Source organism: Parasteatoda tepidariorum, chromosome 5 (genome assembly GCF_982258835.1).
Source record: "Parasteatoda tepidariorum strain Cologne lab strain chromosome 5, Ptep-v5.0, whole genome shotgun sequence".
NCBI lineage: Eukaryota > Metazoa > Arthropoda > Arachnida > Araneae > Theridiidae > Parasteatoda > Parasteatoda tepidariorum.
Genome location: NC_141759.1, coordinates 81,702,428 through 81,729,973, shown reverse-complemented (window position 1 = coordinate 81,729,973; position 27,546 = coordinate 81,702,428). Strand labels below are relative to the sequence as shown.

General features: G+C 27.4%; 1 protein-coding gene across 1 annotated transcript; it reads left to right on the top strand.

Moving 5' to 3' along the window:
- Positions 1-18,864, top strand: JMJD6 (Bifunctional arginine demethylase and lysyl-hydroxylase PSR). Its single transcript, XM_043039576.3, has 8 exons — positions 1-247; positions 2,610-2,830; positions 5,151-5,303; positions 6,889-7,085; positions 8,967-9,114; positions 10,401-10,589; positions 11,342-11,523; positions 16,621-18,864. Exons 1-8 carry the CDS (start codon positions 172-174, stop codon positions 16,664-16,666), a joined length of 1,212 nt encoding a protein of 403 aa, XP_042895510.1. The 5' UTR covers positions 1-171; the 3' UTR covers positions 16,667-18,864.
- The last annotated feature ends 8,682 nt before the right edge of the window (positions 18,865-27,546 follow it).

Sequence of the window (27,546 nt, the reverse complement as noted above, 5' to 3'; positions counted from 1 at the left end):
AACTCAACTCGAATATTTTATATTCGAAATTTCAGTTTTCATTTTGTTTTAATGTTTATTTGGAAATCAGCTGCGTTTCTTGTTATATTCTTCTACAAACTGAATATTTTTGTTTAGTAATTTATATAAAATTTGTGAATTTTGAATCATAATTCTTTATTTTATTAATTTATGGATCTAGATGCTGATAAGTTTTTAAGGAGAGCATTCAAACGAATCGATGATGCCAAGATCAGAGCAAGGCCAGGTTGTCTTTTGTATTTTAAAGTTATTGCGCAACATTGCTTGTTAAATTGTTTGATCATTGTTTTAATTATATAATTTATTTTTTATGTTGTTTTTATAGTTAAGTGTTATTATTTTATTTTCATGCAAACGTTCCATTGAAGCTCTTCCTGTCATTACACCGGTCAGTGACCGATAGTTGAAAATAAGTGTTGTTAAGAACGTATACTTTATTTAACTAAACATAATTTTTTCTATAGTTTGTTATTCATTTAGCGTGACTATCAATAAAATTTCGACTCATTAAAAAATTCATACGTGTTTTTCAAAAGTTCTTCATTTATGGAACTATTTCAAATTTAAAAAGTTTAGAAAAATTTTTCTAGAAATTTATATGTTGATTTTAGTTTAAACCCACGAGCGTACTAACTTGGCTAACGAGAATTTCTTTTTGAAATTTTGAATTATTACAAAGTTTATATGTTAAAATTATTTTTAAAATTGTTTAATTGTGCTAAATTTAAGTTTTAATTTTTTATGTTTTCGAAATATTCTTAATTTTGACTAAACAACATACATCCTGCCAATATATTGGCTTTCAAATGGTGCATAATCAGCAGACAAGATAAACTGTTTGAGTTGGCGGGGGTCTGTGTAGAGGAAATTTACATACCCTTCACAAAATATCTTTTCATAAAAGCGGACCCTTCACAAAATAATTGATTTTTTAATGGGACCTTGCACAAATTAGTTCATCTTCATTATTGTTTTGTTAAACAAATAAACCCATCCCGGAGGGGAAGGGGACAAACTAAGTTTAAGTTTCCCTAAGTTCAAATTCCAAATGTCGTATTCTGAGAAAATATTTCGACTTTAACAAACATCGTGTGCACATTCTTATTAATATTTAAAAAAAAAATATTTTAAATAAGTAATTGATCAATTTATATTTATTCATAAAATTAATTAGTAATATGTAAATGAAAATTATTTTCTGGCAATTTTTTAAATAAAATAAAAATATTATAAATTTAAGAATTGTTTAAGTTTACTTAATGCGTAACACATTAAAAGTGATACATTACCAGGGGTCTGTCCGGGCCTAATTTATTACCGTTTAGCGGTAATAAATTTGGCGGACCTTCACAAATTCTACTTTAGGAAAAACGGTAGTTTCACAAAATAAATTTTCTTAAAATTTTCTTTTTGTATCTCGTTGGAAACGATAAATCCATATTTTTGTCTTGGTTTTTTAATATAATTTTTAATTTTCACAAATTATGTCTAAATTTTCACAAAATAGGTACCTCTCAGAAAAACCTAAAGAGACCCCTGATTACTAAAATGTATTATATGTCAGTTGAAATTATTAAAAATGTGAGTGATTTTGTTTCCATTATTCGTCCGAAATGAATATTCTGTGTTGAGCGGTATAGGCTAAATACCAAGTAACAGGACCCTATTTGCACAAATTCACAAAAGCAGGACCCTGGTTGAAAGAATGTGACTTTACGCTTATTTTATATTCACAAATTATGAATAGTTTTTTCGCAATTTTACATAAACTGGACCATTCACAAAATGTTTGGACAGACCCCTGGTTGGTGCAATTCAAAAAATCAGACTATGATTAAAATTTAAATACTGTGAAAAAGTTGTTTAGGGGAGATTTCTGTGTCGTGATCTGTGAAAGAATAATTGACAAGTCTTGGCAGTGACCCTCAAGAATCTTAAAAAAAAAGAAAAAAACAATCACAAAAAGGGACCAACATGAAAGGTATAACTTGTGACCAACCCTGGTTAAATAGTTTTTTTATTTTTTTCTGTTTTAAATCAATTTAGAACCTGTTTAAAACCAATTTAATTAGTTGGGGGTAGCAGATCACAACATGGAAATATCCCAATCCTGTATCTGGCATTGCCTATATTTCGGCAAGTCTATAAAATAATTTTTTCTGAGTAACAATTATAATTTATTGGTACCAACAAGTTTCTGATGCGTATAATATAATAGAAAATAAAAAAATTTCTGTGTATAAAAAAGCATAAAACTTCTCAAAACATAAAAACAAATTTTTACTTGTATGACTGTGAAAGTTCTTAGGGCATCATAATCTTACTGGATATTTTAAGGGTGCTTAAATTGTCACCACTTCATGCACCACATTATTAGCCATATTCATCAATGATCCAACAATCAATTTACAATTAACAACCAGTTGTACAATTATTCAAACTTATTTGTATCCAATTCTCTGATTTTGCCGTAACGACCCCAAACTTTAATGAAAGATTCTGCATGTCTTCGTATTTATGTACAGTATGTTAATTTTTTTTAAAAGTAAAACTAATATAATTTAAAAATGTATAATTTTGTTTTTCAGAATTAAACGATAAAGAAGGGAATGGATGGACTAAATTAAATTATGCAGAAAAGTTTGAACTTGATTTAAATGCTGTAAGAGCTAAAGATAATGTTGAACGAATTCATGTGAAAGATGTATCCCCGGATGTATTTATTGAAAAATATGAGAAAATATACAAGCCCGTTGTCATTACTGGAAGCACAGACGAATGGAAGGCTCGATACAAATGGAATTTACCTGTAAATGTTTATAAATTTTGTTAAATTTCATTGTATTATTGTTACTTTTAAAATTTCAGTAGAATATGAAATAATGTTATATTCATATTTATCTATTTTTTTACCCTATGCATAGTATTGTTTTAGTTGGTACAAAAGAAGCATGTTTATTTACAATTATAAAATTAGCTTAATTATTTCACTAAATTTTTAGTGACTTTTTATTATGTTTTAAAAACAAATTGAACACATTTGATTAGTGTGTTGTAAATATGTTTAGCTTAATATATTATTATTAAAAGTTTAATTTTAATATATATATATATTTTTTTGCATGTGCCAAATAAAATACTGAAATGCCACAACTGGTTAAGGTACTGGGCTGCCATTGCATGGTAGCCAGGTTCTATCTAGCTTGAAGCAAACGCACCTTCACATTGATGGGTGTTAGCTTGCTGAGGTGTAATGCTGACCACATTGCTACCTCCATGTCTTTGACCCCCATGTTCAAAGTTATCCAAAACCCCTGTGGCAGAATTTTTTTGGGCTTTCTATGACATATCTCTCTAATAATATCTTCCTGCGAGAAACTTATATAAAAAAAAAGCAAATATACATGTTACTAATAACAGAAGTGTCAACTTAAAAACAAAAAAATTGTTTTAAATAAAATAATTATTTTAACTGAATATGAAATTTTCTTTTAATTCTAATATTATGGGTGGTATCCTTGCATTTTGTAGGGGAATAACACACTAACTATTTCCTTTTTTGCATTTTGTAATTTATCATCACATTAAATAAATCATGAAATCCATAGCAGTAACTATTAAAAAAAAGATCGAAGGTGAAATAACGCGAATTGGACTCTTTATAAAGGAGTTAAGCCGACCGGCCTGTGTAAGGGGCAGGGAATTGTCCTTGCATCAGAAAGGTTCTGGGTTCGAATCCCGGGCAAGGCATGGATGTTTCTTTCTCTCTATCTGTGTTCTATGTCCTTCTCCTTTGTGTGTGAATGAGTGAATGTGTCCCGCCCTATAAACGGGTTGTGTTAGAGTGACGTGGGCGATGCTGCTCCATCACCGTGGCTTTGCCACAGGTGCCCACTGGGTAGCGAAAAGAGAGTTGCCAGTTCTGGCACTTTCTGTGGCCAATGGACAATAGTTCCAAGTGCCCGCCATTAAAAAAATAAACAAAAAATAAAGGGGTTACTAAATGCGTGCTTTTATTTGGAGATTCGGTTGTTGTAATAAATAATATTGTATTAAAAATATCGGATTTTAAAAGCTATGTGGAAATCAGTAGTAATAACTGCATAAAAAAATAGGACAAAAATTTCTACAGAAAAAAACCCAGATTTTTTACATTATTATTCTTTATTTTTTCTTATTCTTAAATGGGAAAAGAAAAATAACAAGCATTTTTTTCCCACTCCGATGCTTGAGAAAGGCATCTTTTGAATATAATTGTGAGGAAAAGATAAAATCTTTCGAAAATTTCTGCAGAAACGCAAAAGTTTTTACTTCCCGAAGGAAAAATCTTTCTGCAAGAACTCTGTAATGTTTGTGACAATGTTGCTGTGTCACCATGATTCTGCAATGGGTCCAAGACCTCCTGGGCTATCAACTGCGTGTTTCAAGGGTGTAAGAATTTTAGTCATCCAAATCATTTGGGATCTAACTGTTTATATACTATACTGACATAAATAGAAGGACTGGAAAGAAAATAAGACTTGAGTTATTTCAAGTAACTATCTTTTGATTCTTCTATTCAAACACTAAGAAAAGAAAATTTAACTACTTTTTATTTGAATGATGCATGAAGATTCAATAAAATTAACTGTTAGCTTCTTAACAATATTTTAGTCTCTTAGAGTAAATGCTCATTCCATTCCCAACTTGTATTGTTGGCTTGTAGTTTGTTAAAAACAATTTTATTATAAGTTTAGTTATTTCAATTTTATTGTAGTTACTTTAAATATTCTCATATTACGAAATGAATTATACACATTTAATAGAAATAAAAAATAATACAATAAAGCATGACCTAGTTCATTTACACGAAATGCAGACATTTCATGATCTGGTGAATTACTCCCTTACTATTAAAACAGTTTCAGTTAAAAAAGTAATTCAATTAAATACATTTTAGTTAAAAACTAAAATAAAAGACATTTTACTGTTAGTCAGATGTTACAATTCATAAGGAAAGAGATTTGATTGTTGATTTAAAAAAAGTTTAAATCATTGACTTTTTTTTAAAAAAAAAATGTAATAATAATTCTGTTAATTTTAATTGAAGCTTATCTTTAAAAGATTTATTTTGTGCTCTTCTATTTCAGCGCCTTGTTCGAAAATATCGGAATCAAAAATTTAAATGTGGTGAAGACAATGAAGGTTACAGTGTGAAACTAAAGATGAAATATTTTATTTATTACATGGAGCATAACAAAGATGACAGTCCATTATATATATTTGACAGCAGTTTTGGAGAAGTATGTTTTAACTATTGATACTTTATGAGTAATTTTATTGAAAGTTCTTTGCTTATAATCAGATGTAGTTAACTCGATATTTCCAATTAAAGGTTTTGTTGCTGAAAAGGAATACATTATCATTAAATAATTTGTTTTCAATTAGAGGGCAACTCTAGTCAATGCTAAAAATCTGTCTTCAAACATCAAATTTTACAAGAAGCTTGGAGTTCTTTTTTTTTTTGCAACAGAACACTGCATTTCTGCCTTGTTTATTTAGTAACCTTGCTTAACGAATTTTTTTCTTCACATTTTCGTCATGTTTGTCATTTTATTGTTTTATTATTGGAAAATTAGAGTTAAAAACATTTTAAAAAAAAGTTCAAAGGGTAGTTGGAAGTGGAATTTTTTTTGGAAATGGAATATTGAAGTTAGCTTACTTTTCTATTATGTATTTGGAAAAGGTAAACAAAGTTTTTAATGAAGTAGTCTTGGTATAATTTCGAGGTGATTAAAAAAAAAAAAATTTGATACACCTGTCATAAGTAATAACTCTAATGTGTTTACTATAGTATCTTTTTTTATGTCTGTTTAACATCATTTTGTGTTTATATATTGCTATATTTTTATAAAACTTACAGCAGAAATATAAGAAAACATGTTTAGCATTGTAAAATAATAGTTTGGTATTTTCTAATTATGCAATATACCTATGTAATAGACATTTATTTTTTTAATAATTGAGTTTTAGGTTCGGTCTTAAAGTTGAGCGTTACAGCCCAGTATATCATAAACTGTGGTTTTATTAAGATTAAGTGCTATTGCCTGGCATACCAGATCAACCTTACACTATTGCTTAAAAATAACTGTACAAGTTAACTTGGAATTTCATGTGGTTGCAATGTTTGATTCAGTTTAGGGCATCTAGTGATGCACAGAGATCTGATTTCGTAAAATATTGTTTGTACTTAATAATTCACATATTTGAGATCACTCCCTTGAAACACATAGAGTCTAATAGCCTGAAAATCCTATTATATCAAAAGTTATTCAGGGTTGTCTATTTTTTATTTTGCTCATTGTACGTGAAAGATAAATTAGTTGTTATAAAAATACTTATTAAATCTGTTTTTTTTAAAAAAATGTTTTTTTTTTTAAATTTCTTTCTTTCCTTTTTTTCTTGAAATTTTTTTTAAAAATTTCTTTTTATTTTTTATTCCTAATACAGTGGGGAACCGATTATCCGGAACGATCGGGACCATCGTCATTCTGGATAACTGATTTTTCCGGTTTTCTCAATCGCTACAAAAAGCCGTTTTTTTATTGTTGTTAAACCCAACTAAAAAAAAAAATAAATATTTGGAAATAATCTTAAAAAGAAGAAAAAATGATGAAGTAATACACTAATGATTATTTCCAAAATGATGGTAAGGTAAACATCTTTCAAAAAAGAAAGAAAAATCCTAAAATCTTATGAGGAAAAAAAAGTTTATTTTTTTTTTAAAAAAATGGTGGGAAAATGTATCGAATTTTGTTTCGGTTTTTTGGTTTTCCGATTTCCGGATAACGGGTTCTGTACTGTACTAATTTTCACATTTCCTTGTAGCACCCTCGCAGAAAAAAGTTGCTAGACGATTATGATATTCCCAAGTTCTTCCGAGATGATCTTTTTAAATATGCTGGTGAAGAGAGGAGGCCACCTTATAGATGGTTTGTCATGGGATCTGCTAGATCTGGAACAGGAATTCATATTGATCCACTGGGCACCAGTGCTTGGAATTCTCTTATCGAAGGACATAAAAGGTATTTCCAATGTTCAATTAATATTTTTTAATAAATGTTAACATTTTCTCTTAAAATCATTGAATTAAAATAGCTGTGTTTTAAATTTGAACTTTTAGTAATTATAAACTTCAAATCATCCAGTATAATATTTATTATTACCTTGCTCAAATCCAATTTTTGGGCCCATCTAAGGTAACAGACTAATCACATGTGGTTCTGTACTTCAGTAAGAACTTAAAAATATATCCCACTAACTTTTATTTATTCTTTTTATTTATATTTTTACATTATTTTACAAAATGCTTGCAAGTTTATAATGTCCATTTTCACTTTATATGTTTCTATTTGTATTTTTCTTGAATTTTTGTGTTCTTTATTTAATGTATAAATTTTGCTTTGGCTGCATTAATACAGTAGGGAACCGATTATCCGGAACGATCGGGACCATCGCTATTCCGGATAACTGATTTTTCCGGTTTTCTGAATCGCTACAAAAAGCCGTTAGTTTATTGTTAAACTTAACAAAAAAAATGTTTTTTTGGAAATAATCTTAAAAAGAAGAAAAAACGATGAAGGAATACACTAATGATTATTTCCAAAATGATGGTAAGGTAAACATCTTTCGAAACAATAAAAAATCCTAAAATCTTAGGAGGAAAAAGAATTTTTTTTTTTAAAAAATGGCGAGAAAATTTACCGAATTTTGTTTCTGTTTTATGGTTTTCCGGTTTCCTGAATTCCGGATAACAGGTTTTGTACTGTACAATATTAGGAGGCGCAATTTTTTCGGATATAATTGTATGAGCTATGATGACATTATATCTTTACATTATTTTATTTTCTACTTTTATTAATTAATTGTTTTTATAATTCTTATAATTTTTATTAATATAACTTATTGTTCTCAGAATAAATGTGATTTATTAATACACAACAGACACTGTATTTTGAAACTTAGTTTTGTTGGTATTATCATTTCTTTTTAACATTGTGTTGTGCTACAAGAACGAGTAAGAAAAAGAACTTCCCCAGAATCTTGAATGAAATATCTAACCTTAGGTTATATATTTCCTTACCTATTACCTTCTATTATTTATTTTTAGATTATATATATATATGTATATATATATATTTTTTGCAGCTTTTTATTATTAGTGTCCATACATGTAAAGAATGGTCAGTTATAACCTTTTCACTAAAAATACTGTTCCGTGTATAGTACTCAGAGATGATTGTGCTGTGGTAAAAATCCAAGGTCTGGAAGTTTCAAGAAATCATTGATCACATTTATGTCTAAAAATTCTTGTATATTTTATGTAGAGATATTAGAACTAGAATTTATACTTTTATTTTTTAAATATTTGTAATCTGTTTGTAAATATTTTTTCTTTTAGAATAATAAATGTGATTAGACATAAAAGTAAATTTATACATAATTATTCATTTAAGTTATGCTGCATATAATTTATTTAGAATTTCATGTTTTTACAATATTAATGATTTAAATTAAGAAAACATGAATTTTTTTTTTTTTTTTTTTTTGAAATGCCTCATTAATGATTTTACTCAAGAAATGATTTTTGAGTTGGGCTCACAATCACCCCTGAGTATTGTAACATATGGCAGGAATTCTTTGCTTGTTGAAAATGTTATTTGTAATTTGTCCTTAAGAGATTTTTTTTTTCATGAGTAACTAGGAAAAGAATTGTCTTAAATAAGTTTTTTTCTATTCCTAGACAGACCTAAGACATGTAAAGAATTATTTTTCCAAATGTTTAATATGCTCTATCTCAAATATATTTTCTATTAATTTGTAGTTTTTTCTTCTTTTTTTATGAAAAAATTTCTTTTAATAGTTTTGCAGTCAAAATTTGTTAATAATGCAGTTTGCTTTTTAAGGTGGTGCTTGTTTCCAACTCATACTCCTAAAGAGATGATCAAAGTTAGACCAGAAGAAGGTGGTAAACAAGGAGATGAAGCTGTTACTTGGTTCCAATACATATATCCTAGAACTCAACAACCTGATTGGCCACAAGACTGCAAGCCCGTAATAATATTTTTATTTACCCATGAATGAGTTTTTTTAAAAAAAATATAATTTGGTTTGCTTTTTTTAAACCAAGGGATCTTGAACTAGATGCAAAAAAATAATAATAACAAATAAATAAATAAAAAAAAAAATTGCATATGTGAAGATGGGAATTTCCTGATTAGCAAATTTTTCACTGATAAAATACATTTCATCAATAAAGCCTTGCCCCCAATTTGCATCCAAAAATTTTTTATGTCCAGTTCCGAAAATCAATAAAATTTTTTTGATGTCTTATGATTGGAAAATAATTTCAGCAGATTATCTGATGAATCCTCGTGGTTTCATCAGATAATCTGCTGCTGATCAGATCGTAGGTTCAAAATAACAAGGCTTCGCAGTTGAACAAAATTGGTTTCAGAAACACAAAATTGAGTCGGTGATTATAAAATAGCGACAACTATAAAATAAAATAGGTATACAGGGAGTGTAGCATTTTTAAAAGGTGCTTAATTTTCTATCTTTTAAAATGCATGGTTTTCACAATTTTCTCTGCTGTATTTATCTGAAACTAGTTATTTTATCATGATTATGTAAAGTTTTTGAATTTCATTGATTTTATTTTATAAATTGAGAACTTTAAACGATAGAAAACAATTACTTTTATTTATGCACAGATCCTAATTATGATTTTGGAAAGTGATTAAAATATTTTTTGAGTGCTTAAAAAGTACTTTTTTAAAGCCCTTAAAGGTGCTTTTTTTATTTGGAGTTTGTAAAAAGTGCTTAATTTTCTATTTTTTAAAATGCATGATTTTCTCAGCAATATTTATCAGAAACTAGTTATTTTATCATGATTATGTAAAGTTTTTGAATTTCACTGATTTTATGTTTATAAATTATAACTTTAAACGATAGAAATTTTTTTTTTTTTATTACCGCACAGATCCTAATTATGTTTTTTTTTTTTGGAAATTGCTTTAAAAGTGCTTATTTTTTGTGTGAAAAATCTGTCTACGCACCCTGTGTGGATTATACGCAAGAAATTATGATAATGAGGCATTATCATGCCCCTGAGTGTTATTAATCCTGTTTTTTTTCTTAAACATTCAGCATTCCTCATGTTTTCATTTTCAATGGAAATCCAGGAAAATTTCACTATTAGAGATCAGGAGCAAATCCAGGAGCTTAATGCTTGGAGGATTAACAATAATATATAATATTTTTAACCTTTTAATAATCAACTTACTAACTATTCGATATTTTGAAAATTTCTTACCAATTTGGCAATTTTTTTTTTCCAGTTGGAACTTCTCCAAGGTCCTGGAGAGACTGTTTTTGTGCCTGGAGGATGGTGGCATGTTGTTGTAAACATGGATACCACCATTGCAGTGACTCAGAACTTTTGTAGTCTTACAAATTTTCCTATAGTGTGGCATAAAACTATTAGAGGAAGACCTAAACTCTCAAGAAAGTGGTATAAAATTTTAAGGGTAATTTTTGTTTTCATTTATTTCATTTCCCAGATTCCTTTGCATCAGGGTTTGTTGATTTAAATCAGCTTGATTTAAATCATGATATAAATCAACTGATTTATATATATATATTGATTTAGAAAGTTAAAAAACAGTGTTTTAAATTATTGATACTTTTATCATTTTCTTTTGTTTTAAATTATTTTTTTTACAGCTTAACTTATCTATTTTAATATAGGATTAAAAATGAATATTTTAATATAGAAATAAATAGATAAAATATTTATTTATTTTTTGATGAATGATTACATTATAAACACAATCTGTTACATTTATTTTGCCATTTTAAAAACCAAGAGAAAAAAAAAACAATTTTAAATTGAAATTTTGTTTGCTAATTGAAATTTTGTCTTAATACTTTAAAGTATTCCTTAAATTCTCTATTTCATCTAGTCTTTAAATTTCAATCATGCATTTGTTTAAAAATGGTTGCTATGCATTCAAAGCTATGTATTGTAATGAAAAATTGTTTTAGGAAGTTAGAGCTTCTAAAATATTGTTATAATATAGTTTTAATATTAATTTAATTTTGATTAAACATTTATAAAGTTTTTTAAATCATAAATCAAAGTTCTTACAGTGTAGTATTTGTATAAAACTCAAAAATAACCGATTTAAATTAAAAAAAAAAATTCAATTTCAATAAAAAAAAAAATCATGAACCCTGTTTTGCATTGCCAACCTTCCAATGTAAAACTTTATTTATTCAGGAAAAAAGACCAGAGTTAGCTGCAATTGCTGACCGCATAGATGTAAATGCTAATACTGGTGTAGCTTCGGACAGTTCGAGTGGATCTAGTTCATCATCTTCATCAGATGAATCATCTGTTTGCTCTAGTTCTGAAAGTGATGATTCTGGTAAAGCTAGTATAACTGATCGCAAAAAGAAAAGGTGCTGTTCTCATATATTTTTCAGAGATAGTTTCTAATTTATATTTTATTAACTTTAAGCATTTTGATACTTTTCTTGCATTTGACTGTTGAAATTAGTAAAAACAATGTATGGCCATTATTATCTAGCTTTTGATGAATACAGTGGAGCATCGTTTATACGACATTTTAGTGTGGTCCCAAATCATTCCTATTCATTTTAATGTAAAAATATATCGTTTATACGCCGCACAGTATCGGTTATACGTCGGTTTTTAGATTTTGTTGATGTTTATTAAATTTTTTCTTGTGTATTTTAAAAAAAAGCGAAATTTGCCAACATGAATGATACAGAAAAGGGTGCCAACAAGAATGCTTGGATGACGACCGTAATTTTTACTAGATGACTGAAAAAACTAGACAATGTTATGAAGAGGCAATAACGAAAAATTTTGCTATTCATCGACCAATGCCCAGCGCACCCATCGATACTAATTATTTTGGAAAATGTAAAAGCTCTCTTTTTTCCTGCAAATTGCACAAGTGCGCTTCAGCCATTAGATTTGGCCGTGATTAGAAATCTAAATTTGCATCACAGAAAGCAGTAAGTTCAACTCGCTATTCAAAGCATTGTAGAGACTAATAGCAAGAAAATATAATTAAAGGTAACATACATTCAAATTGCTCACTGCAGTTTTTCTTCTTTGCTTATTTGTTTGTTTTGCTTTGTCTAATTTAGAAATTTATGTAAATCAACACGTTAAACATTAAAATTAACTGAAAACAGAGTTAGTTTCAGTTTTAGAAGTAAAAATCGATTATACGACGTTTTTTGGTGGTCCCTTCGGCGTCGTATAAACGATGCTCTACTGTAATTAAAATAATCTCTTACTCTTGACATTGTTGAATTTAAACTGTTTCTGAATGAGAGAGAGAGACTGTATTCATATTTTGTTACTAAAAGAATCTCTTAGACAACAGACAATGTATAAAAAGTAAAATGAATGCCCTAATTTTGTAAGTTTACTATGCGTCATATAATTAATTAAAATAGACTTACATTCAATGGTAATTCAAGTAAGTTTTGAATGAGTTGCTGCCAATTGATGATGCTATGCTAGAAGACTTACCAAACTGTGAAAACAAATTGGTCAAAAATTACTCTTTCATAAATGCACTCTTGCCTTGAATCCCAGATTTTATCTCCTGCGATTTTTCCTGTGGGGATTTGTAAATATTTCTGTGCAAGTGCTTTCAGATCCAACAACCAGAGCTCGTATCATAGCTGCTGTTGCCAGCATTGCTACAAACATGCTGCTCAAAGTTTGACAGGAATTACCGTTCAAACTTGATGTATGCCGTATAACAAAACAAGCAATTATCGAACATTTGTGAGGAACATTAAAAATTCGCTTATTTTACCTCTGCTTGAATAAATTGATAAACAAAAAGAGCAAAATAGTTTGACAAATAATTTCGAAAACTTCTTTCTCTTTGCCTAACTGTCTACCTTACTGAAAAATCCATAGAGTACTAGATTTTCCTAGTTTTTCTCCATCTCCTGATTTTATCTAGAATTCTATTTTTAATTGAAACTTGAAAAGAAAAAAAGCTTTAAATTTTTTTTACTGTGCTTATTGTTTACTTGCATACTATGCTAACTATCATTAATGAATTCTATATCATTTACTATTCAATGGTAAAATTTAAGTATGTAATGGACATAAATCGAAGTTTTCATATTGCAGTTCATTTATTGTTAACATAATCATTTGAAGTTCATTTACTATACTAAGTCAAGTGGATTAAGGTTTTTAGTGTTATTGTTTATACAATTTGTGACAAATTTTACTGTTTATAACTTATGTTATTAAAACTTGGATTATTTGTTTTCATTCTATCTGACTTATATTTTTTGACAACACTATTGTGCTTACAGCTGTCGATATACAATTGTTTCAGATTCTCAGGTTTTAATAATTGAAAAATAAAAAAGTTGGTAAAGTGCTGATTATTTATATATGATTTGACTGAAGCTTCATGTTTTGGCTCTAAAATACAAAATACCATTTTAGTAATAAATATGTTATAAAAATAGCACACATAATTATAACCTCTTAACTCTGTATGTTAATAATAATAAAAAAAAATTGTTTCTTAATGCTTAATTTATTACTAAATTCTAATTTATGCTTAAATTTCTCTTCAGATTTTTTTTAAAGACATGAGCTATTTTCCCTATAACATTAGTTCTATTCAAATAATTGTTTTATTGATTGATTATCTCTTCAATTCTAGAATGTCTCATTTAGTGTTTTAAAATTGAAGCGGTCAATGTTACATTTTTGCGGTCAATGATACATAGGGGGGGGGGGTGTTACATTTTTACAAAAATGAGTTTTTTGTTGTTTTAAAAAAAATACTAATTATCAAATATCGAGTAGTTTTCTAGATTGCCCAAAAATGAAAATCCAACAATTTGTAAGCAATTATAACAATCTTTCCACAATTGACACAGTTTTTTTGTTTTTTCCTGAAAGTGCAGATTTGTAACATACCCCCTTTTAACAATGATCACTTCAATTGTATATTGATGCCAAGTGAAGAAATTAATTTAAATGAAGGAAAGAGAAAAAGTGTAGGATTGCTAAGACTATGTTACTTTTCTCTAGGCTCAAACTAGTTGCTTTTTTCACAGTTTCACTACTAACATGATAGAATACATTAGAAATTTTGTGAATAAATGTGCTTAAAAATATAACAGAACCAACTTACTGTGAATGTTTAAAAGAACATTCTGTTCAAATATTTATTTGCTGATTAATCAGTTTTTCCCCCCATAACAGATTCATTTATCATATTTTTTTAAGAATATTAATTTTCAAGCGTTCTATTTTATTTTATTATTATTACCTAAAGTTACTTTAAAACTTCAGTGAAAATCTATTGCATTGCATGTCTATTTACGTATATTTATTTTGCTTATGGTAGTTTAAAATACCAACATGAGCTTGATCATTGCATTATTATCAGTAGTGTAGTTTTATTAATATGTTGAGACTTTTCTATTTCTTCTTAAATAAATATCGTATTTAATTTGTAATAGATATTTATATTTTAGTATCCTTCAAATATTGCTTTTATAATTACAGTGTTCTCCCTGCCCTTTGATCCCTATAAATATGCTCTTTTTCTAGAAAAAAGAAAAAATAATAATAATAATAAGCTACCATCCCTTATAAACATTGCCTTTTTATTCATATTTTTAAAAAAAGTAATTCACTGTTCCAATAAAAATTACATGCTGGTAAAATTCTGTTTAAAGGTTTAATTCTGATTATTCTCAGCTGGTTAAATTTTTATAAGTTTCTATCTTTTTAGGAGGGTGATATATTTTGATGAATAAATTTTTAAAGTGATTTTAAAATTATTATTTTTTTAAATAAATACCCTTTTTTTAGATGCAAATCTAAATGATTATTTTCTCATAATTTTAGTTTAAATTATAGAAAAAAATTCTTTTGACTTGTTTATTATTTAATCATTCTTTTAGTTGACTTTTTTCGAAAAAAATGTATGCTCACAAATTGTCTTTAAGCATGCTTTTAATTATTTTTCATAAGCTTTAAGTTTTTCTCCTATTTTGATAATGAGTGAGAATTACTTTTTGAAACTTACACATAAAATAGTGTAAGTGGATAATTTAAAAATTGTTAAGGATAAAATTCAGTTCATTTTGAGAAATTTTTATGGTGTTAAGTGAGTGATTTTTCAAAATGCTCTTTTCTGTTAAGGAAGCATCCTGCCCTTTTTTTTTTATCCTCAATGATTTGCTGCTTTAAGTGCCTCTGAATATTTTATCCCTTTAAAATGTAGATTCTTTAATTATCTACCTGCATATTTTGTTTATTTCCACTAAATGATTCATTTTCCTTGCAAAAAAGTTTTTATTATTAATTTGCTGAAATATGTTTCAAAATTTTAAAGAAAACACCTCTTATTTAATTATTTATAAAACTATAAGTAATATACAGGGGTCAGTTAAAATTATGGAAATATTTCTAAACTAACTCTATGTAAACAATATTTCTTTTAGCATCAAATGTTTTGGATGACTTTACATGCCAAAATTGTTGCCACAATTTGAAAAAAATCACGCTTAAAATTTAAAATGGTGTTCTTTTCAACTATACAAAATTTGCAGACCAAAATAAGTGCATGGAGATAAAAGCTTTTGTTCTTTTCAATACTAATAATTTCAATAATTAAAAAAACGTTCTTATATAAATATCGCTATCCTATAACATGATTTCGGAATTGCTGGTATTAAAGCTAGAAAGAAGTTAGTAACTTTCTCTCATTTTAGTTGATCCGAATTTTGAGTGGGTAAAAATGACATTTCTAAAAGCTTCAAGCATGAATCTTTCAAATTGTGTCAACAATTTTGCCATGACAACTACAACTACAATTCACAGCAAATCTTCCAAAGTATTTGCTGTGAAAAAAAAAAAGATTGTTTACATTGAGTTAGTATAGAAGCATTTTCATAATTTTGTGCAATCTCTCTATATCAATGCACAAAATCACTTATTTAGCATTCTAAACATTTAATCTCAATTGTGCAATTTTTCCATTAAATTTTATCCTAAATTAAACCGTATTTTGGCTACAAAAGAATTAAAAAATGTTTGCTCTCCAAATAACAAATAGTAATAATTTATGCATAAAGTTGATTGAATAGAAATTTAATTTTAATTGTGTGTTTTTTTTTCTTCATAAAATTTTTTTAGTAAATACCTAAATTAAACCGTATTTTGGCTATAAAAGTATTGAAAAATGTTTGCTCTCCAAATAATAAATAGTAATATTTTCTGCATAAAGTTGATTGAATAGAAATTTAGTCTTAATTGTGTGTTTTTTTTTTCTTCATAAAATTTTATCATAAGTAAATAAAATTTTGTCTAAAAAACTATCAAAATGAAATATTTGCTCTTTGTACAATAATCGCCAATAATTTGTGTATAAAATTGGTTTTAAATATTTTTAGTAATTTTATTTGTTTTAAATTTTTTTTTGTTTTATTAATTTAAAGTAACATTTTATTTATTTCTCTTTATAGGAAACGATCTAATCATGAAAATGAGAATAAACGTTTTAGAAGATAACATTGGGACATACTAGCCTAAAAGAATAAAATCATTTTTATCATGGAATTTTTCTTTAAATCCACCAAAGTGTACTAAAAATATGAGAAAGTGCTTTGTTTGCATGTGCCTGCTTTATTCTTTTAACAAAACTCCATTGACTCATGACTTTAATGAAGCTGTTTAGTTTTATTTACAATACTTTCAGTTATGCATGTTATAATTTTGTGTTCAGTTTTAAGGCATTATTTTACCTTTTACATAGATATTCACAATTCATCAGTATTTATAAATGTACTTGACATTTAAACGGTTATGTATAAGTTAAATTTCCACATGCACTTAAGTAAATAGATACAAGGTTTTTATTTCAGTTTTTAGAGTTAATGATTTAAAATAATATTCTTTACATTTGCTTGTAAATAACAAATAATTTTTAATTTGGTTTTTTAAATGGGAAAAAACATATTGTTTTTATCCTGTTAGATTATTTTTTACTAATTTTATGTTTCTTTCTTCAGTTAAAGCTAAGCTTCATAATGTTGACATTTGTTAGTTAATTGCTTTAAACCTAGTTCTAACAGCACAGTTATAGAATTAGATAAAAAAAAAATTCATTTTTTCACATTGCAAAAGCACCGTTAAGTGAGCCAAAAGTATCAATTAAAAACCAACTTGCTCACAAAGTTGCTTTAAATTTTTGTACTTGATTTACTGGGTATCGTGTTATTTATTTTGTGATTAGTACGCTATCTTATGTGATATAGGAGATCAGCTATTGATATCTTTTTGAGAGAAAAATGTTTTTTAAACTTATTTTTTAAGAATGTTATTTTGGAAGGAAGTTATGACATCCCATAAATGAAATATTTTGACATATTTCATTATTCTAGTCTTCCAAAACTATGTATTTAATCATTTGTATAGAACCAACATTTAAGGAAAAATTGGAACAATTATTTTCAACAGAAATTTTTTTTTTCACTGTTTGATACTTAATTATGCTGAGCTGATTGTTGTGGCTTTAATAAATTTCATATGAATTTCTAAATTAGTAATTGCTATAAATTTTTGTTTGTCTCGCAGGTGTAAATTTTAAAGAAAGTCTTTGCATATACAGTAGGGAACCGATTATCCGGAATGACGGGACCATCGCTATTTCGGATAACTGATTTTTCCGGTTTTCTGAATCGCTACAAAAAGCCGTTTTTTTATTGTTAAACCCAACTAAAAAAAAAAAAAATTTGAAATAATCTTTAAAATAAGAAAAAACGATGAAGTAATACACTGATGATTATTTCCAAAATGATGGTAAGGTAAACATCTTTAAAAAAAGAAAGAAAGATTGTAAAATCTTATGAGGAAAATGTTTTTTTTTTTTTTTAAATGGCGAGAAAATTTATCGAATTTCGTTCCGGTTTTTTGATTTCCGGATAACGGGTTCTGTACTGTACTATGAATTTTTTTTCACTTTTGATGTTTAAAAAAATGTTTGTGGAATACATATGTTTTGATGAGAATTGTGTTTTAATATAATTTCTTAACGGAATATTAACTTGGAGGTTTACTTAAAATATTATTATATTGTATTACTTGAAAGAGCTTTACAGCTTGCTAGAGCAGCATAGAAGTTCAGCCAATCAGCTGTCATGAAATGACCGAGGTCCATCTGTGTTGGTGATTTTAAGCTCACCAATAATTGTATTGTTGGGTATCAGCTAGTCAAAGAAGTTTAAGTGGTGAGAAAAAATATTCACATCCCCAACATCTTTTTGTAGGTAACAAAATTATTGAGCCTTAATCTCCGTAGCACCCATGGTGGAACATAAGTGTTAAAAAATTAATAATAAAAGTAAATGGTTTAAAATAAAAAAAATTCTGAGTATCCAGTTCAGTTTATACATCTTGATTTTAAAATTAAATGAAAAGTCTTTTGAAGTTCCAGAAAATTATAAATTGGAAAATTCAAAAAGAAAATATTTTTTGATTAACCAAGTGCAAAAGAAATTTGTTTTTTTTTTTTTTTTTTTTTTTAAATAATTTAGGTCTGCACTATGAATATCATGTATGTATTTGTATGTCGATGAATGTTTTCGGTTTTGTTTTAGGTGATGGCCATTTTGTTTTGATCACTTATGAAAGTATTCCTAAGCATTGCCAAAAAATTATTCCTTGGCAGGATTTGTCTAACTGAAAAGTACAAAAAAAAAAAAAAATAATATATGATTTAAGCAATCCATTTATGTTAAAATTGTAGTACTAATGATCAATAATAAAAACATAACAGATGTGTGTTGACTTAATACGGGTACCTGCACTACTCTATGCAGGTTATTTAAGTGCTCTACAACAAAGCTTAGTACAAATCCGCAAGCTCAGTGTATTAACTTATTGTAATCAAGTATGTGTTTATCTTAGAAATGGGAATAAAATTTAAATAAATTATTATTCAAAATAAAAGTTTAATGCTAAAAAATTAATATTTTAAAAAAATGTTTAGTTGCAACTCATGAAAGATATGCATAAAAATAACTAAAATTAAAAGGAGTGTATTAACTTATGTACTTAAAATTTGGATTATTTATTGCTATGAGCTATGAAAGGAAAGTGTTAAATGTGCAATAAGTATGTAGAATAATTTGTTTTTGTTGTGTATGATGAAGGATGGTGTTAATTTTTGTTTACTGTTTCATTGATGTGATAATTTGTGTGTAATTTTTTTCTTGTAGTTGAAATTAAAATTGTTAAAAAAAACACATTTTTCTTTCTGTTACTTTTAAATAATTATCTTGATCTGTATGATTAAATATTAATTTAGTTATAGTTTTATTTAGCAGCCATGCTGTTAAGACTAAGAATCTATTTAAGATAAACTAAAACCAATGAAACAGTTTATCTAATAAGATAAACTGTTGTAGTTGAAATTAAAACTGTTAAAAAAATGCGATTAAATATTAATTTAATAACAGTTTTATTTAGCAGCCATGCTGTTAAGACTAAGAATCTATTTAAGATAAATTAAAACCCCCTTTCATATTAAATATAAAGAAAATGAGCTCTTAAATTGTTTTGCATTTCTATGATTAAAATTACATAGAAGAAAGTGCATATTTTCATTTGAAATTTAAACTGTTCACAACTTCTTATTTATGTTTGGAAGATTTTAACCTTGTGTTAGAGAGCAAAAGAAGCTTTAAAGACAGAATGAAATTTTTTTAAGTACTTTATTAACCAAGGCATCTAATTTCAGAACTTGCTCAATCCCCTCTTTCAACTGAGAATATTTTTAAAAATTATTAGTGAAGAAAATGAAGCTTTATATTTATATATGTGTGATTTTTGAAAGCAATTTAACTTAATAAATAACAAGCACAGTTTTCCATTTTTTTTCTTTCCAAATATTATGAAATAATTCCATGCTTTTAACTATTTTAAAATGACCAGGGACATCTGATTCTTTATAAAAATTCCTATTGCTAGATGAGAAATAATTTTGTTCATGTTTTGTAAAACCACTGAAAATGGATTAGAGTTGTTTTTGATTTTCTGAATAGAATTAAGTGAATAAACATCACACAATAAACTTAATTGCATAATTTAAGCCCTCACTCACAAAAATTTGGAGTCATTAATACTATTTTACAACTGAACCTTTAAACCTGTGAAAAAAAATTATTATATAATTACCTAATCTATTTTTTACTTAAGGAATATGAATGATGTTTGTTGTAGAAAGATTTTATATGTATATATACTTGCGACAGTAAACAGTTACATGATTTTATTTGACTAAGTATTTTACTTTAATTGAAAAATGTAATGCATTTTAAAACAAGCTATATATAATATACTGTGGGTAATGTTTCAGGTATTTTGCTGCTGTTGTATGTATTTAAATGTTATCTTCAACACTCATCAATAATGTGCAAAATTTAAAGCATTGTTTGTTTCTGTTTTAATTTACTTTCTTCCGTAACACAAAAATAACTATCAGTACAAGTGTGTGACTACTGAAAGTGTAAGTAAATTGTGTTGTGTATATATATATATGCTTCCATTTCATTCCCATTATGGGAAGTATTTGTAATCATTTGCATAATAAAATTTGGAATGTCTTCATTCGTTTTCAATGCTTTCTTGATTTGTAATCACGCAAATTTTTAATATACAAAGAAATAATATCTGCGGTTTCTTATCACAATAAAATTAAAAACGGAAAATTAAAATTCACCTTGTTCTCGGAAATCTGTTTTTTTAGTTATTCTGCTTTTATTGTCTGAGAACTGTTTATGTATCTACTGTTTAGTTCACTCATTGTTATTTATATTATCACCATTTGTATGAACTCAATTTAGAAATCACACTTAACTATTTGTATCACTTGTTGACTCAATAATGCAATGTTTTCATACTAGAAAAAAAATGGGTTAGAATTTCTCACCCTTTCTCAAAAACAGGGTGAGATTTCAAAAAACTCCTAAAAAAGAAATCATACCTTTAATTATAATAAATTTTTAATGTCTTCTATTTTTTAAGCATTGAATATTTTTGGTGCATCATCATAGAAGATTTTGCCTTTACAAGGTATTTGTCCATCTTACATAAGCGCATAAAAAATTTGAACGTCTTACATGAAGAAACCTTACCTACAGTAAACTCGTAGTTGCAGAGAAATGTGTTCTGAAAGGGGTTCCGTGGTTGTGTTCTGTTGTTCGAAAAGGTTTTGAACAATACTGGTAAATAGGGAAGCTAGATAATGAGGCAGTTGTTGAAAATAATGAAAGATCCAGGAAGAAAAGTGAAATCGATTTTATTCTAAATGGCGTAATTCGAAACTTTCTCCAAAATGCGACAAATTCGCGAATTTTGAAATTGATTTATAGAATGCGCGAATTTCTCGTGGTAATCATTTTTTAATACGAGAAAAGAAAAAAATATGCGAGATTCTCGCGCTGTAGTGAAAACACTGCAATAATGAATCTCACTTTGATATTGTAATTCATATCACTGTGATTTATGAATCAGACTAGGGGTGCACAACCTTTTTGGGTGAAGGGCCACACGCATATTTAGTCATGTTAGCATCAAATATGATAATTTTTAGATAAACATTAGTGTTTTAAGCACTAAATATTTATATCAGTTAACTTAATAGAATATTTGTAGAAAATTAAATACTTTTATTTATTTAAACCTAAAAAAGCTGATAAATTTTTGAATTTTTTTTCACAATAATTAATTTATCATATATATATTTATACACACATGAATATTGGGAGGGGTGATATAAATCTAACCAAAAAGAAGCTTACAGAATAAATGTGTAAAAAATATAAGCATTTTATAGAGTGATATAAATTTGAATTAAATATTTTAATTAAAGAAAATTTACAATGTTTAAACAAAGACGGCATGTGGCTCACGGGCCATAGGTTGAGTACCCCTAAGATAGACCTTAATTTGGTTTGTGAAACATGTATCAGAATGTCCAATGACAAATCAAACATTTCAATTCTTATTGAGGTGATTTTAAAATTCAGCACATTGCTGATTTCTTGCTCATTAAATTGAAAATAATAAATGATTAAAATATAAAAAGTTACAGATATTTGTGTGATTTATCAATTACGTGTATGAGAGTTATGCATAATTTAATTACTGAAGATTGTCTGTCCCATTTATTTCGTAAAAAATTCTTCAAGAGTCAAAAACGAAAATTTCTCTATCTGTTCTAAGTTATTGTGTATAGAGATAGCTATGAGACAGACTTTGCCCCAGCATAATGCAGGTTCGTTAGTTGAAGGTTGTTTTCTTGATTACATTCTATCAATTTTTTTTAAAATCAAAGTAGGATATTATACAAAAATCCATTTTGCTAGGTTATGCATAAAAAAATATGAAGAGCTATGAGACAGACTTTGCCCTAGCATAATGCAGGTTCATTAGTTGAAAGTTGTTTTCTTGATTACATTCTATCATTTTTTTTAAAATCAAAGTAGGCAATTATACAAAAATCCATTTTGCTAGGTTATGCATAAAAAAATATGAAGCATGAAAATTAAAATATTAAATCAAATGATACAAAAAAATTTCTAATATAGTATAATTCTTAATATGGTTATCTGTTGGTGACAATTCAACAATGCCATTCCAGTTTTTTTCTTCTTTTGTTTTACTAGATAGTGTTAGAAAAGTTAAAATTATTTTCTTATTCAGAAATCAATGATTGGGTAGAGAGACTGAATCTTAGACTCCATGCAAGGTATATGGATCGAGGAAAACTGGAATTGACAGGGAATATGATTTTGCCAACAAATAGCCAATGAGGTTCAAAATAAATTAGTTTAACATCTATTTTTATCATTTCTTGTAAAATACTGCAATGCTAAATTTAGAATTAATTTAATTAGTGAAACTACTTCGTTTAAATATTCTTTAATATTTGCAGTTAAATAGTACTATTTTTAAAAAAAAATTTCCGTATAAATTAATTTGGAACTCAATCGCAAATAAGATCAGATCTATGATGACTGATTACTTTAATTATGAAACTTATTAAACTAAGATATATTCATTTTCCAGTTTTTTAGCAAAATATCACTTCTATCAATAATTTATAAACTTGCGCATTCTAAACTCTTTATGTTAAATCAATTAATGAAATTCTGTTTTTGTAAAATTCAACATATTTTCTATCACGATATGAATTGAATTGCTTATCAAATAAAAATTATACATCTAAATTTTCCTGGTAAAGTCAAATTGTATTTCTAAAATTGAGTGATGTATTTCAGACACATAGAGATAGATAACAACTCAGGCGGGCTCGGATTAAAATTCTTCAATTTCGGCCTTTCCAAAGCGAGTTAAAACTTATACCAGGTGTAATTTAACTTAATAGTTTATTTCAAGGAAATCTTAAACTTGTTGAGAATATGCTGTGCATAGAATCAGCATAAATGCATCAGCTGCAGTACATGCATAGAATAGTTGTAACTAGGACTGGGCGAAATTAGAAATTATATATCGCAATGCATCGTCAGTTTTGCATCGCGATATAGCGATGTATCGCGATATAGTATTTTTGAATTTCATTTACTTGTAAGGCACAGAAAGTCAGATTTCTATCAAAACTTCATACTCAGATTGATTTAAATCAAACTATAAATTTTAAGATATATATGTTTTGCTTAAGAAAGATATTAAACAAATTGACTACAATGTACAAATCTTACTTAAAATATTTATTGAAATGTTTGTTTAGAAATTCATAATATGCGTAAAACAAAGTGTTAAAAACTTTTTCTAAAGCGTTTTTTACAAATTAATATTTTCTTGTACTATTATGCATAAATAATTACATAATTATTAAATTCGATCGTAATGTTCAATTTCAAAATGAAACGTTAAAAATTATTTGTATGTTTAAAACAAAGTGCTAAATAAATTTTAGAAAAAAAAAAACGCTTTTAAAACACTATTTTTTATTATTATCATTTCAGTTATTATAGTTCTATTATAGTTCATTTACGTCACACTAGAGCTGCACAATGGGCTATTGGCGACGGTCTGGGAAACATCCCTGAGGATGATCCGAAGACATGCCATCACAATTTTGATCCTCTGCAGATGGGATGGCACCCCCGCTTCGATAGCTCGACAACCTGCATGCAAAGTCGAGCACTTTACGGTAGAACAGTTTAACGAGTTATACCGCACACCCTCGCTCCCTACGCAGACTGATCCAAGTGGTCACTCACCCGCACACTGACCGCAGCCAGTGATGCTTGACTTCGGTGATCTGCAGGGAACCGTGTCTTAACGATCAGTCCACTGCAGGACCTTATCATTTCAGATAAATAATTAAATTAAATTAAATAATGACCGAATTATGAACGAAAAACAAAGTAAGATTTAATTTCTTAAAAATAAAAAAATTTTGATATTCGATGATATATTTAGCTAATTAACAAATAATACAAAAAGAATATTTTTTAAAAGAAATTATTATACTCTATAATAAAACGAAGTGCTAAATGATTTAAAAAAAATGATTGACTTATGTCCAAATCCAAATGACAAAAATAAATTTTGTTTTAACTTTATTTCTTAAAATAAAAACAACAAGATTTATAAATTTTAAATCAGTAATAAAAATTCATTAAATTATTGGAAGTTTCATCCAAAAAGTTTTTAATAAATTAAAAGAAAGTAAAAAAATAACCTAACAAATTCAATTCTTTATGGGCGCCTAAATTAGATTGCCGATAATTTTCACATTTAAAAATAAAAAGAAGTTTTTTTAAAAAAAAACTTATCTAATTAATGAAGAAACTCTTCTTTATATATTCTTTTCAATAATAGATTGTCTTCAGAACAAGGTAACATCGGCGATCACGAAGTTAGTCCCAGTGAAAATAATCTACAAGAAAAGTCGCGACAAAGAAAAAAAAAGCTAAGAGGTGCGAAAAGGAACATGCGATATAACGATATGTGTTCCCAAAACTCTGATTCTGATTCTACAGCTCACCAATCAAGGCCATTTCAACATAACGAAACGAACATCATCTTCCACAGCGCGAGTCGACGACATCGGAACGTAAGAGAAGAGTCTTATATCGCTATATCGTTTTCTTATATCCTTGCGTGTCTTATATCGCTATATCGTTTTGCGCTCGTTGTCTTTACTCGACGGCTTAAATCAGATTTCTGATGCATCGCCTTGAATGAAAGTAGCTGTATCATCGTGCCGATATATGCGTTAAATCGATATGTCTCGATACATCGATTTATAGCCCAGTCCTAGTTGTAACTCAATGCAAGCATAATTAAAAGATACTAGTGGGCTGCGCAATCTTATATGGTTTGCTTCGCTCGCTACTAACTTAGGTGCATTGCAAATGCACAAAATTCTAAGAATTCAAAACAATCATTCAAATCCATATAACAACTTTTTTTTAAAAAAGAAATTACATCTTTTTAGTAAATACTAAGTCATTAAAATAAATTTGAATTAAAATAAATGACATGTAATTCGTTAAACCTATTAGAAATGTGCTATAGTATAAAATCTTAAGATAAAATTTCTAAAACTGATATCTCTTTAAAAAGGTTAAAATTTTGGTTATAATTAAGTCCATTAAAAATTGAACTAAGTGAATTGCAATGGAAAAACCAGCATAAACAAATAAATTCTAGTAAAACAAATAAATTCGTAACATAAATAAAAAATCGTCAAATAAATTCGTAATACATAAATTTGTGAAAAAAAGCGCTTTCCACAAAATTCTAAAATAGAGATCTATCAACAAAGACTACTCACTTCTGCCTAGCTTATGCTCTCTCTGGTTATTTCAGTTTCCGTTTTTAAAAGCGCTATATGTTGAGCCATCTCAGCTAGATTTGACATGTGACATTTTTAGCAGCAACCATTGGTCGATTTTCTAGCGTTGCCATTCGGGGAGTTGTAATGAGGCTTTTTTTTGTCGCCATGTAAGAGAAATATATATATAGATTCCAGAATTTCGTTCTTATTATTTACAGCTGGGATAATTTAAGTGCATTTTTCGACAGTCATTATGAAATATAAATTTAATATAATTTAACTAAAAAGTAGTGGTTCAAAGGGACATAAACAGTAAAATTATATAAGGGAGGAGAGTTGGCCGTTGATTACAGTAATCGATTACAACTGTAATTGATTACAGATAATTACAGCTATGTAATCAATTACTTGTAATCACGATTACAAGTAATCAATTACTTGTAATCGTGATTACAATTTTCAAAAAATTTTGATTACAGCTGTAATCATGATTACAATTTTGATTACAGTAGTCAATTACTTGTAATCACGATTACAAGTAATTGCGATTACAAGTAATCACAACAAAAACGATTACAAGTAATTATGATTACAAGTAATCAAAATATATGATTACATGTAATCTTGATTACATGTAATTTGATTACATGTAATTGTGATTACTTGTAATCAAACTATACGATTACAAGTTATTATGATTGTATATATAGTCAAGTTTTTTATGTAAGTATTCCTGTGTTTACATATTTTTATGTACATAGAATGTACGCACGCATAAACGTACAATTTGCGATTCCTATACATACAATGTATGCACAAACGTTGTTTGTACGTACAATATTCATAATTATATTGTAATATACTTAATGCAATGCGCATATGCTTAGTACATATAATTATGAATTTATGATACATGTACGCATGTATGTTAGTTTGTACAAAAAGACAATGTTTTGTATCTTTATATACATAGACAATGTATGTATGAACATATATGAAAATAAATTATTGTTTATGCGTTTGCATGCTTTTATGTACTTAAGTGCATATATTGTACAAATTTACGATAATAGCACGTATATGCAATGTACGTTTGTATATAAAATTGTACGTATTTGCGAACAATATGCAAGAATGTTATTTAAAGGTACAATATATGCACATAGTTGCGTAAATAAAATGCGTACATGTATACATGCATATTTATATGTACATCGATATATGTTTACGCAAAGTATGTACTTATGTACAACTTACGTATGTACTTGTATAACTACATACTTTGTTAATACTCATGCGCATGTAATGCATGGATGTACAAAAAAATAGTTATATGCACAATGTATGCATGTGCATACAACGTATACATGTACATAATTACAAGTAATGTACAAATGCATGCGTACATTTAAATATATGTAATTACAATATACACATACATTGTGCATACATTAAAAAAATTTATATGAGTAAAGTTATTAAAATTTGTTTTAAAATTTATTCTAAGGCATATGAAACTCGACCTCATATTTTTTAGAAAGCAAACGATAATTTTATTTGGAATTTCTAAATATTA